This window comes from Trachemys scripta, chromosome 8 (assembly GCF_013100865.1).
Source record: "Trachemys scripta elegans isolate TJP31775 chromosome 8, CAS_Tse_1.0, whole genome shotgun sequence".
In the NCBI taxonomy this organism is placed as follows: Eukaryota; Metazoa; Chordata; order Testudines; family Emydidae; genus Trachemys; species Trachemys scripta.
In genome coordinates this window covers 63,937,758-63,950,254 of record NC_048305.1, presented here as the reverse complement: position 1 = coordinate 63,950,254, position 12,497 = coordinate 63,937,758, and the positions used below count along the sequence as shown (strand labels likewise).

The 12,497-nt window shown below is 41.2% G+C and overlaps 1 protein-coding gene across 2 annotated transcripts in view; it reads right to left on the bottom strand.

Annotated features, from left to right (window-relative positions):
- The window catches only part of CFH (complement factor H), a 104,058-nt gene that overhangs the window by 58,837 nt on the left and 32,724 nt on the right, over window positions 1-12,497 (bottom strand). For both annotated transcript variants that reach the window (XM_034779201.1, XM_034779200.1), the window contains exons 9-12: window positions 9,953-10,120; window positions 3,952-4,128; window positions 1,728-1,904; window positions 235-408 (exon numbers count right to left, since the gene is read on the bottom strand). In XM_034779201.1, coding sequence (XP_034635092.1) covers window positions 235-408; window positions 1,728-1,904; window positions 3,952-4,128; window positions 9,953-10,120 — 696 coding nt within the window. The remainder of the gene's footprint in view (window positions 1-234; window positions 409-1,727; window positions 1,905-3,951; window positions 4,129-9,952; window positions 10,121-12,497) is intronic.

The window sequence follows — 12,497 nt, the reverse complement described above, 5'->3', positions numbered from 1 at the left end:
CACACAACTGGCAGTTTCACTATAATCAAAATGGACGGAAACAAATTCACAGTTTCAAATGGGAAATTAAGGCACAGTGGGTTAGTAAGTGAATTGGCATGAGGATAGATGGGGTAGTTCACCTTGGGATAGACACTAGGATCCAGAAAGAGCCCACAGAAGAGTTTATGAGTATTGAAGAGCCAGATTTACTAAGAGGTATCCTACTTAAATAAGCCTAAGGGAAATATTTACCTTTACATGTCGGAGATGCTGGGAACCATCCAAAGTAATAGCATTGAGAGGAGTCAGGTCCCACTCGTTTGTGACTTTTTGCACAGGAAAAAGTTACCACATCTCCATTATCATATTTAGCTTTCCGGGGGGAAACGTGGCCATGGGCCAATATCAACATTTCACATTCTATGGCTAAAGACGATGGTGAGGAAAGGAAAGGAAATATATTATAGCAAATACTTCTAGGGGAAGTATTTAAAATACATAAGATTTGAACAAAATGGGTTGATCAAAAACCAGTTTTAAACCATGGAAAGGCACCCATTGATTTGGATCAGGGCTTTGGTTAGCACCAAGAACAAGAATCTTGCTGAAAAAACTAAATTTGTAAAAGAGTTAGAATTCCATGAAGGGCGGGGAAAGAAAAGAAGGCAAGCAGGAAAAAAACAAGCACAATAGGATATAATTGGGAGGAAAAACAAAGATGACATTTAATCAAATGAAGGGGTGACTTTCCATAATCTTTCCCCCACATTCTATTAATTTAAATATAAACATTTTTGCAAGTAATTTAGAAACTGGTAGTTTGATAGACACAGATCCTTATTCAGAAAAATCACACTTGGAGTACTCCAAATAATCAGTTAATGATGCTGGCCTTTCAACCTGGATTGTTATTTGTCATGACTTAAAATACAACTATTACTTGTTCAAAGTTTTCGTAAGATTTGTTTGTCTTTCATAGTACAATAATAATTCTGCAGTTTCCAGTGGTCTGATTACCTCTTATTTCCCAATGGTTCCATTACTTTTGAATTTAATCTGTACCCCGTTCAAATCAGAGCTGCTCCATCCAGAATCTGGAACAGACAGGTGCAGCTAATGCCGAGCAGACCACGAAGCTCTCAATCCCAGTGGATCTGGATCTGTGCAGAGCAGAGATACCCCAGCCCCCAGCAACCCTCCTCAGACTTCCCTCAGAGCCTGACCCAGTGGGGACAGTCTTTATTGTCCATATTGCAGTAGTGTCTGCGGTGCCCAGTCCAGACCGAGAGCCCCACGGCACCAGATGCTGCACAAACAGCCAGTCCCTCCCTGTAGAGCTGACATATAAGTACAAATAAATTCCACTGGATTTATTTTATTATTATATGGTAAAAATTAGAAAGTAAGCCATTTTTCAGTAATAGTGGACTTTTTATGTCTGATTTTGTAAGCAGGTGAAATTTGGAGGTTCGCAAGACAAATCTGACTCCTGAAAGATGTGCGGTAATCTGGAAAGGTTAAGATTACGAAGAACACACTTTTCTGGGGATTGCTGACTGAATGCAATGAATGATTCTTGACTGTCCCAGCAGACATGAACACTTCCCACCCAGTCATTATCCACAATGTAACCTGCACCTAAATCAGAGCTATTTAAATTAGTAATCAATATAGCAACTATGACAGTCAAAGGAATTCATTCTGCAGAGTAGTAATTTAATTAAAACAAAACAAAAACAACTTACCAAGACACTGGGGCTCAGGAGTCCATCCATTTATGCCACACACTGTATAACCTGTTGTGATTTTATTTACAGTTTGATATCCATCTGCACATTCATATTCCAGTATTTCTTCAGGCAGAAACACCATTTGATTTGTGTGGAAATTAATATGCTCATAACGAGGCTTTTCACATGTTTCTGTAGAATTCGAGAAATGTAGTTATTTTTCTTAATTAGAAACTCTGGCATTCTAAAGCATCCTCATTATATCTACCTTTGTGAATTTGGGCCTCAGTATAGCAAAAAAATGAAAATTCTACACACAGTACCACACATTATATCTCTTTAAATTTTCTTTAGGAATACATGGTGGTGAAAGGAAAGTGTTCATAGATTTAGAAGGCAAGACCAGAAGAAAACATTTAGGCAATAAATATATACCTGCATTTTGCATGCTTGCTTCTTACATCATTCCCACTAATGTTTACCAGACATGTTTGTCTTTGAAAATCTACAGTGATAACAGTGACTCAAAGCTTTCCCTTGAGAGTCAACACTAATGCTCTTATAATTCAGAATATTTTCCTAATGTCTAGCATAAAAATTTTCCTTCCTTGGATTCAGGCCATTGCCTTTTTCCTACCATTTGAGACTGTGAATATAATTCCCTTCTTTCAGTTGCTGCACTACATATTGTTACTGTGATTGTTACAGTTAGGTTGCAGTCATGATCCCTTGAATCATCTGTAAGGGTTAGATTCTGCTCCAGTGTAGGGAAGCCAGGGAACAGATTCTCTGGTCTGGTCCAGCTATGCTGAGCAAGGAACCTGATCAAGAAATAGAACAAACATGACTTCAAGCCAACCTTCTGCCTTCCAGAACCTCAGGTTATTCCTCCTCTTTCAAGCTATTTTATGCTGGTTACCTGTGGCCCCAAAAGGTCATTTCAGCAGCCAGAAGAGCCAGGACATCCCAGTCACACCTTTTCCCTAGTCACACCTTTATACCTGGGGGGAATTCCAACCAGCCAACTATTTTTTTGGCTGTTTTCTGCAGTCAGAGCTACGCAAAGCAGATGGAACAGGAGGAGAATTGGCCCTTATACGTATAAAAAGGCAAAGGTGGGAAGCAACACAACAGTAAATACGGAGTTCTCACTGCATTCAATTATGTGTCCCTAATACTTAGCTCTATTTTATCCCATTTGAGGGTCTGGTCCTTGTTTACCAACCAAACTAATCCATGCGTTGGCACTGTCATGTTCACTGCCTTTATTTTCAAATCATAACATTCATGAACACTACAAAAGTCAGATATTTCCCTTCTGATTTCCAAATGAGTCACAAATTGCAGGGAATCTCCTCCCTGTAGAAACATGAGAATTATTCTTGACTGGAAATATGGGAAGCTACTTAATAAAGAGCCATGCATCCAAAGGAAGGTTTATTCATTTATTGAGCCAATTTTGTAGACTATTTTGTGTGAAACACTCCAGTGTGCAAGAGCTATTGCAGGTGCTATCGTACGGGACACCACTTTGCAGAGCCAGAACTGCAAACAGCTTAAAGTTCATGTATTTCACAGACAGATAATCTAGATGGGATTTTCTAGGTCTTGGTAGCTATGCTGTTTATTTAATACTCTTCTCTGTGCGATGGAATGGACTTCATTTGAAGACAAATTATAAGCACGTTCTTTTATGCACAAAGGTGTTCTTTGTATGTGGATACTAATAGGGTAAAAAGAGGAATAGCCAGGAAATAAGGCAGCCTGGAATAAAAGGAAGAGATGACCCCCAGTTGGACTGGGTTAATATTGGAGTTATTATCCCACAAAAGTGGGAGATTTAATTGTCCACTTTAATCATCATATTTCCTCTCATCTGGAGAGAAGGGACTCCTGAAACCAGAGGAAGATAACTAAGATACCTAAAGTGACAACAATTGGAAGAAAGTTTTTAAAATTTTGTGCTCTGATGCTTTTACATAAAATTTATGTCTTTATGATTTAAATACTGATCAGTCAATGGTAAGTTATTTTATTTATGATGGTAATACTTCCCCCAAATAATAGATTAATTTTGTCCAGTCATAGTAAGACATAACCCAAGGAGGCTCAGGCTTGTAAGTTTCCCCATATGAAGCTGAAGCTTCTCTCCATACCTGAACATGGTGCTCATCCTCTAGTCAGGAAAAAAGGAGCAATGTGACAAAGTAGAGAATTCTCCAATCATTAAATTACTCACTAATGCACTTTGGTAAAGGAGTCCATCCTCTTTGAAGGCACTGTGTCTTCCCCACCTCATTTCCTTCTGGAGTCGTGTAATCAATCCGACACCTATATGTTGCTTCCTCGTTTAAAGTAAATCTGTTCTTACTTTCAGAGAAATAACCATTCTGTATCTCAACTTTTTCGCATATTTCTAAAATAGAGAGAGTATGACATTATCTCAAGATAAATACTGTTAATTAACATGCTTTTCATAGGTATAGAGTGACCATGAGAAGAGGTAAACCTGAAATGAAATGGAGAAATGGAGGAATGCTATTTAAAATTTTTTTGAACAATAAGTTCCTTCATACTTTTGGACAGTGGGAGGGGAAGGTAAGAAATCAGAGTGTATATCAGTGTTTTTTATCTCTCACAATCATTCCTGATACTGATTTCTCAAAGCCACTCTAAAAGATGGTTGGACTGAAAATGGTCATTTTGATTCTGACACTGCCAGCTCTTATTTTGTGGGAAAAGTTCTCTCTTTTTATTGTATGTGCTGTATGTACAAGTAATTTGGTGAAGCAGCTTCATGGTTTAATGCACCTGACAATCATAAGGGGCTCATCAGTGAGAAAGACAGTGATAAAACATCACACAGACATTATCACTTAACTTACCTTCTTCAGAGACAGCCTCTTCCACTGCAATACTTCCACAGCTGTGATCAATAGAGAATTCATGCTAGACCCCCTCAGTTTAAAGGAGAGGGTGTTGATAGCCGGGCGTTATCCTGGAGGGGCATTCAATTTTGGAATTCACTCTCTCCCTGAATTTGCTGACCTCCAGGATACACTGCACAGCCCATCCACTTTCTTGGGCATTTGGGGAGAGTAGAGATAGGGAGGGAATGAGGCTTTGAGGCAGGATGTGTTTGTTTGAATTTTGTTATGGAGGTTGATGACTTGATTTTACACATAATATCTTAATTGATGTTCAAGCCCCCAGAGCTACCAGACAAACTGTGCAAGCCACTCCATGGAGGAAGGGGAGGCAGAGGGGCAAGGTGGAGCCATGGCTTTATCCCACTTTGCAACATCCAGAAGTGCTGACCAGGTATAGACAGAGGAACATGCTGCATTATCCCAAAAGATGGTATAATGCACACACAACTCATGCCTGGTAGAGAACTGGAGGAAAAATAGGATTTCCTGGAGCACAACTGCTCCCTGGATTACTTTGTCTCCACAGAAACGAGAAGTACCTGTGGCAACTTATGGACCAACAAATTTATTTGGGCATAAGCTTTTGTGGGCTAAAAGCCACTTCCTCAGATGCATGGAGTGGAAAATACAGTAGGAAGATATATATAGCAGTACATGAAAAGATGGGAGCTGCCTTACATCTGATGAAGTGGGTTTTAGCCCACGAAAGCTTATGCTCAAATAAATTTGTTAGTCTATAAGGTGCCACAAGTATTCCTCGTCATTTTTGCTGATACAGACTAACATGGCTAACACTCTGAAATTTGCCTCCACACTATCCCCAAACACAGACCAGACCAGTGGCTAAATGTCACAATTTATAAATATTAGATGGAGCTAATAGTAACATCTTTTATTAAATTTGCCCGATTCTCTGTATGATAAAATCCCATTTATAATTACTTGTAACTTTGTTACATGGTTTTTAACCATTTGGATTGAAATTTTCCATGTCTGGTGTCTGCCTCAGCATCATTTTTTGTTTTTGTTTTGAAAAGTTGAATCTGAAACGGTTTCGCTGTTTTGGAGACTGATGTTTGAGTAAAATATTCTTTTTTGTCAATGTTAAGTTATTGTTAGAGCTGTTTTGTTGAGAACCTCTAGCACTTCCATGGTTTGTAGCAGGGACTCAACATTTTGCTGTGGTGTCCACTTGGTGTCAAAGATTTACCTTTTGCTGTTCTCAAAAAAATGCACACAAATTTGGCCGTGTTATAAATCTATGAAAGTCACAGTTTGTACAGGTTTGGAGCTTGATTACACTGGTCTACAATTTTTGAGACGTTGTCTGCTTCAGAGATAAAATGTGCTATTTATTATGTATTTTGATGTGCTGAATTCAAATATGACAATTAAAATAACTGATTGGCTACTGTTTCTAAGATATTTAAGTTTTTACATTTTATGTCTATGTATATTGTGTAGATAGAATTTTAATCAAATTGTAAACCTAGGTCTTTTCATGTGTTTATGGTTGTTTTACATGATAATATTTCACCTCTCCTGTTTATGTAACACTTTAAAAATCAGCAAAAGGGTTATATACATAAAATTTATTATGAAACAAAAGGCAAAAAACTATTATGTACATAGTTTAGTCCTATTCAGTGTCTACTCGGCGCTTCTTGGCTTGTCTCTTGTATTCATTAAATGGAGCAACTCTTGTCACTGTCCAGCAATAGTCTGCAAGCATTTATGGGTTCCATTTGCCCTGATAGCATTTCTCCATTGTTGCAATGTCCTGGTGAAATCGCTCGCCGTACTCGTCGCTCACTGCTCCGCAGTTCGGTGGAAAAAAATCTAGATGAGAGTGCAAAAAATGTATCTTTAGTGACATGTTGCAACCAAGGCTTTTGTATGCCTTGAGGAGGTTTTCCACCAACAACCTGTAGTTGTCTGCCTTGTTGTTTCCGAGAAAATTTATTGACACTAACGGGAAGGCTTTCCATGCCGTCTTTTCCTTGCCACGCAGTGCATGGTCAAATGCATCATCTCGAAGAAGTTCACGAATCTGGGGACCAACAAAGACACCTTCCTTTATCGTAGCTTCACTTAACCTTGGAAATTTTTCATGGAGGTACTTGAAAGCTGCTTGTGTTTTGTCAATGGCCTTGACAAAGTTCTTCATCAGACCCAGCTTGATGTGTAAGGGTGGTAACAAAATCTTCCTTGATTCAACAAGTGGTGGATGCTGAACACTTTTCCTCCCAGGCTCCAATGACTGTCGGAGTGGCCAATCTTTCTTGATGTAGTGGGAATCTCTTGCACGACTATCCCATTCGCAGAGAAAATAGCAGTACTTTGTGTATCCAGTCTGCAGACCAAGCAAGAGAGCAACAACCTTCAAATCGCCACAAAGCTGCCACTGATGGTGGTCATAGTTTATGCACCTCAAAAGTTGTTTCATGTTGTCATAGGTTTCCTTCAGATGGACTGCATGACCAACTGGAATTGATGGCAAAACATTGCCATTATGCAGTAAAACAGCTTTAAGACTCGTCTTGGATGAATCAACGAACAGTCTCCACTCATCTGGATCGTGAACGATGTTGAGGGCTGCCATCACACCGTCGATGTTGTTGCAGGCTACAAGATCACCTTCCATGAAGAAGAATGGGACAAGATCATTTTGATGGTCATGGAACATGGAAACCCTAACATCACCTGCCAGGAGATTCCACTGCTGTAGTCTGGAGCCCAACAGCTCTGCCTTACTCTTGGGTAGTTCCAAATCCCTGACAAGGTCATTCAGTTCACCTTGTGTTATGAGGTGTGGTTCAGAGGAGGAGGATGGGAGAAAATGTGGGTCCTGTGACATTGATGGTTCAGGACCAGAAGTTTCATCCTCTTCCTCTTCCTCGTCTGACTCAAGTGAGAATGATTCTAGTGCATCAGGAACCGGCAGTCCTTCTCCATGGGGTACTGGGCGTATAGCTGATGGAATGTTTGGATAATGAACAGTCCATTTTTTCTTCTTTGACACACCTTTCCCAACTGGAGGCACCATGCAGAAGTAACAATTGCTGGTATGATCTGTTGGCTCTCTCCAAATCATTGGCACTGAAAAAGGCATAGATTTCCTTTTCCTGTTCAACCACTGGTGAAGATTTGTTGCACAAGTGTTGCAACATATGTGTGGGGCCCACCTCTTGTCCTGATCTCCAATTTTGCAGCCAAAATAAAGATGATAGGCTTTCTTAACCATAGTGGTTATACTGCGCTTTTGTGATGCAAAAGTCACTTCACCACAAACATTGCAGAAGTTATCTGCACTGTTCACACAAGTACGAGGCAACTCTGCTCACTTTGGCTAAACAGAAATGTGTCTCTTTGCAAAATCAAACACTGACAAATAAGAGAGCATGACACTGTATGATTTCTAGAGCTGATATAGGGCAATTTGTTCAGCAGAGTGATGTAAGCTTCGTTATGATTGCATCATCCAGGACTTCTAGGAATAACCTGATGCAATTCATATCATGTATGACGCAATACCAGCTTCAGATTGCATCATTCATTGTTTTGCCTAAAAAGCAAGTACTGTCCAAACTCAGTCATAGATTTATTCCTAGATCCAGTCAAAGATGTATTTTAGTCATTTCTGGTTTAAACTGAGATCCCTTCCCTTTATAACTCACTTATCCTCCGCCATTCCCAAGTCAAGGGTCGTATATACTGACCCAATAGCATATCTTGAAAACTAGAGCCAATCAACAATTTTAAGCATCATTTTCGTTCTCAGTGACCCAGAATTAGTAAAGTTTGACTTCATTTATTCCAGAAGCATTTTGGCTGTAAAGCAGTGTTATTCTCTAAAGATTCCATCTGCACTGAACATGCTCTAGCCCAAGGTGGCAGGGGCTGAAAAGAACTTTCCTTGCAATTGTGTCTCTTGGCTCCTAGGGGCCACACTCATGCCAGGCACTGAGACTGTGGGTATGTCTACATAAGAGTTGGAACCTTGTAAATTCTAGAATGAAGAGACATACTTTAGCTTTAGCTCCAATCAAACTAGCACATTAAAAATAGTAGTACTGCTGTGGCGATGCAAGTGGCTAGCCATCTCAGTACATACTTATTATCTTTGACAGGATCATATGTGGGGAGGCTAGCCCCTCCCACAGCTCAAGTGGCCACAGCTACATTTTTATTTTTAGTGCTGAGAGGTGGGAATAAGGATGGCTATGGGCTTGGGTTAAGGAAGAACAGGGTTGGGCAGAGGAGTTGGGGACTATTATTACTATTTTATTATTACAAAAGGATATGCTTAGCTCTATACAGAAGACAAAGAAATACCTGGTACCTGTCCCAACCCCAATCTAACTTTTAGAAATGAAACAACTAGGGTTGCCAATTTTCCACTGGCACAACACCGAAAAGCCTTGCCCCGCCCCCTACCCCACCCCTCCTCCAAGCCTCCCCCTCACTCCGCCCCCCCCATCGCTTGCTCTCCCCACCCTCACTCACCCTTCACCAAGCTGGCTCAGGGGGGTTGGGGTGCGGGAAGGGGTGTGGGAGGGAGTGCAGGCTCTGGGGTGGGGCCAGGGATGAGAGGTTTGGGGTGCAGGACTATGTTCCCGGCTGGGACCAAGGGGTTCAGAGGGCAGTCGGGTGGTCAGGACTGGGGCAGGGGTTTGAGGCCCAGGAGGGGTTCAGGGGTGCAAGCTTTGGGCAGCACTTACCTTAAGCAGCATCATGTCCCTCCTCAGGCTCCTATGCGGAGGTGTGGCCAGGCAGCTCTGCGCCCTGCCTCATCTGTAGGCACTGCCCCCGCAGCTCCCATTGGCTATGGTTCCTGGCCAGTGGGAGCGGCGCTTAGGGCTGGGACAGCGTGCAGAGCCCTCTGGATGTCCCTACAGGTAGGAGCCTGAGGGGGGCAAGCTGTCTGCTTCCCGGAAGCGGCACTGAGGCTAGCAGGGAGCCTGCCAGTCCCGCTGCACAGCACTGCCAACTGGACAGTCAACAGCCCAGTCAGTGGTGTTGACCGAAGCCACCAGGATCCCCTTTTGACCAGGTGTTCTGGTCAAAAACCGGACACCTGGTCACCGTACATAGAAAAAGCAGGGGTGATAAACAGCAGTCAGGGGCTGGGTGAAGAACTTTGAAGGTCAATGCAATATGATCGCACAGTTACTCAGGTCAGAAATGTGCATTGTCATGACAAGTCACCTGCTAGGACTGGCATTTTTGTTTCATTTCAGGCAGATGATGACAGTAATACGCCTATAAGTTTTTTAACGACCTGATCAATAGAACATGAATGTTTCTTACTGTTAGAAGTACAGCTTGGAGTAGGTGACCAGCCATTCTTTGTGCATGTAACTTTGTTTCGCAGATTATCAGGAGAACATTCATATGAAATTTCATCACCTTCTTTGTAGGTGTTCCAATAGCCAGACAGAAATCGACCATTTTCCAAACGACCAGGAGAACACTTTTCTAAAGGAAAAAAAAAAAAGATTACATTCGGTTAGCAAATGGAAGTCAGACATTTAACAAAGAAAAAGCAAAACAAAACAAACCACCCTCTTCAAAACTAGCTATTTATTTGGAAAAAAAATATTTCAAATAAGACCTTCTTGCTGCACAGTACTGTGGTACTTTAAACTGAAAAGACCTTTATTTTCAAATATGAATCAAAGAGCTTGATTTTTCCACCAGCCTGAAATTTGTTATATCAACTGTGCATAGTTGTAAATAATTACACAAGATGCAAGACAGTGAAGAATTGGGTCACACGGGACAGATTCTCAATTGGTGCAAAACAGCAAGCTCCATCAACCTCAATGGAATGACACTGATTTTACACCAGCCAAAAAATCTTGCCCAATATGTTTCTTAAGTAGTGGTGTCTGCACAGATTCCTTTACAACATTAGCCTCCAGAAGACGTTATCAATCATATTATTCCCTCAAGGTAATTTATTTATAGGTATCACTATGATGCTCATTGAATCTGATTATTAAAACAAAAAGCATCTTTACAGAATCCAAATGATACAGGTACTGAAACACCAACATGTAGGGACATAGATACCATTGCTGTTGATTGGGTTTATGTTCAGGCTCAGGCACTAGCTGAAAAGTTCCATTAATCCAAAATAAAAACCAAAGTCAGGTGTAATGGGATTGTTTAAATCATGGAAATCACATCATCAGCCCAGGATAAACAAGGTGACAGGAGAGGGCCAACAGCCAAAGGAAGCATCTCTTACTTTCCTTCTCCCCATGCTCAGTCACTGGACTAGTGTGATGAAGTGTAAAGGTCCCTGACCGCCTAGGAGCAAAGAACAAGGTTTGGTACCAAAATTCTGATTCCCTGAATATTTTTAACCTTTTTTTCCCACCCACTTCCATGAGCTGTGAATGCCAAGAAAGTGTGACTGGCAATTACAGTGTGATTGAAGTTGTGGAGTACTTGTGACTTTGCATTTTCTGTCAGGACACTGCCTATACTCAGAAAGCCTCCTACTGTGTGTACCCACTGTCCTTCTGTTTCAGATCCCTCATTAAAAATAACTTGCCACAAGAGTCTGAGTCTTTTGACCTTGTACTAGAGTTGTCATTCTGTTTAATATATTGGTCTGAATTCAACTGCAAGGTGTTTGGAAAAGTAACTGTTCTTTTTTGTGCTTTGTGGAAGTCTTATGCACATTCACAGCACTATTTTACTTTATTTACAACTCCACACTTTTAACTTTTCATGGGAAGTAGCTTTTTCAAGGAGCAATTTTATAACTAATATAAGGCGGGTTCCCTGTCCTCCCCCCACTCTCCAAGTGTAGAATAAAAATGTTCAAACACCTAGACCTAAAAAGTGAGCCCTTTATGAAAAGTAAAAACATATAAAGAAATAAAACAGACCAAAACTACACAAAACCCATTCATAATATTCCTGCTACTTCTAACTTGAAAATAGAATAAGCTACAAATGGAAAAATTCATACATAGGCAGTTATTTATACATCCTCAAGCCTACTCATTAGAATTTCAGTTTTCCAACAAAAATGTCACACCAACCAAACCAAACCACCCTGTAAAAGTATGATCACGGGGGCATATAATTGTACTTTCTAGTTTCTTAGCACTTATAGTTTTAACTACTACTGAACTGCTACTGAACTGCATTCTAAACTACTAGGAATGTGGGGAGAAGGAGGTGAGTTATATGGCTGCATTGAACTAGTGGGGTCTGGAGCAGGTCAGAGAGAGGCGTTGGTCATAGGATGTCTATTCAGTGCAGCTCCCAGCTCCAGCATAAAAACACATTTGGTGGCTAGTGAGCCTGCTAAGATGGAGGGAAGCAGACCTCTCCTCCGGCAAACATTAGCATCTTCACAGGAGGTGGAAGGGGAAGAGTAGATTGGCATGGAAGTAGCCAAGCAGAAGGGCTGGCCCATGCTTGGAGTCCGGTTTAGAATTAGGCCATATGGTGGGTTTTGTAGCTGAGCTGAAGAGGAGCAAGAATACGCATCAGGCTGTGACAACTGGTAGGGGCAACAGAATCTGAGACTTTCTGTGTATATCTACACAATGAGTGGAAGCCCACAGCAGCAAGTCTCCAAGCCTCGGTTGACAGACTCAGGCTCATGGTGCTTGTGGTACCATGCTAAAAATAGCTGTGTAGATAGTGTGACTTGAGCTGGAACTTGGGCTCTGATGCCTTGACGGGGATGAGGGGGTGGGCTTCAGAGCCCAAGCGCCAGACTCAGCTGTAATCTCTATACAGATATTTTTACTGTAGCAGTGCAACCTCTGCAAGCCCAAATCTCTTGCTACAAACTTGGAGGTTCTCTGCCATGGACTGGGTAGACCAG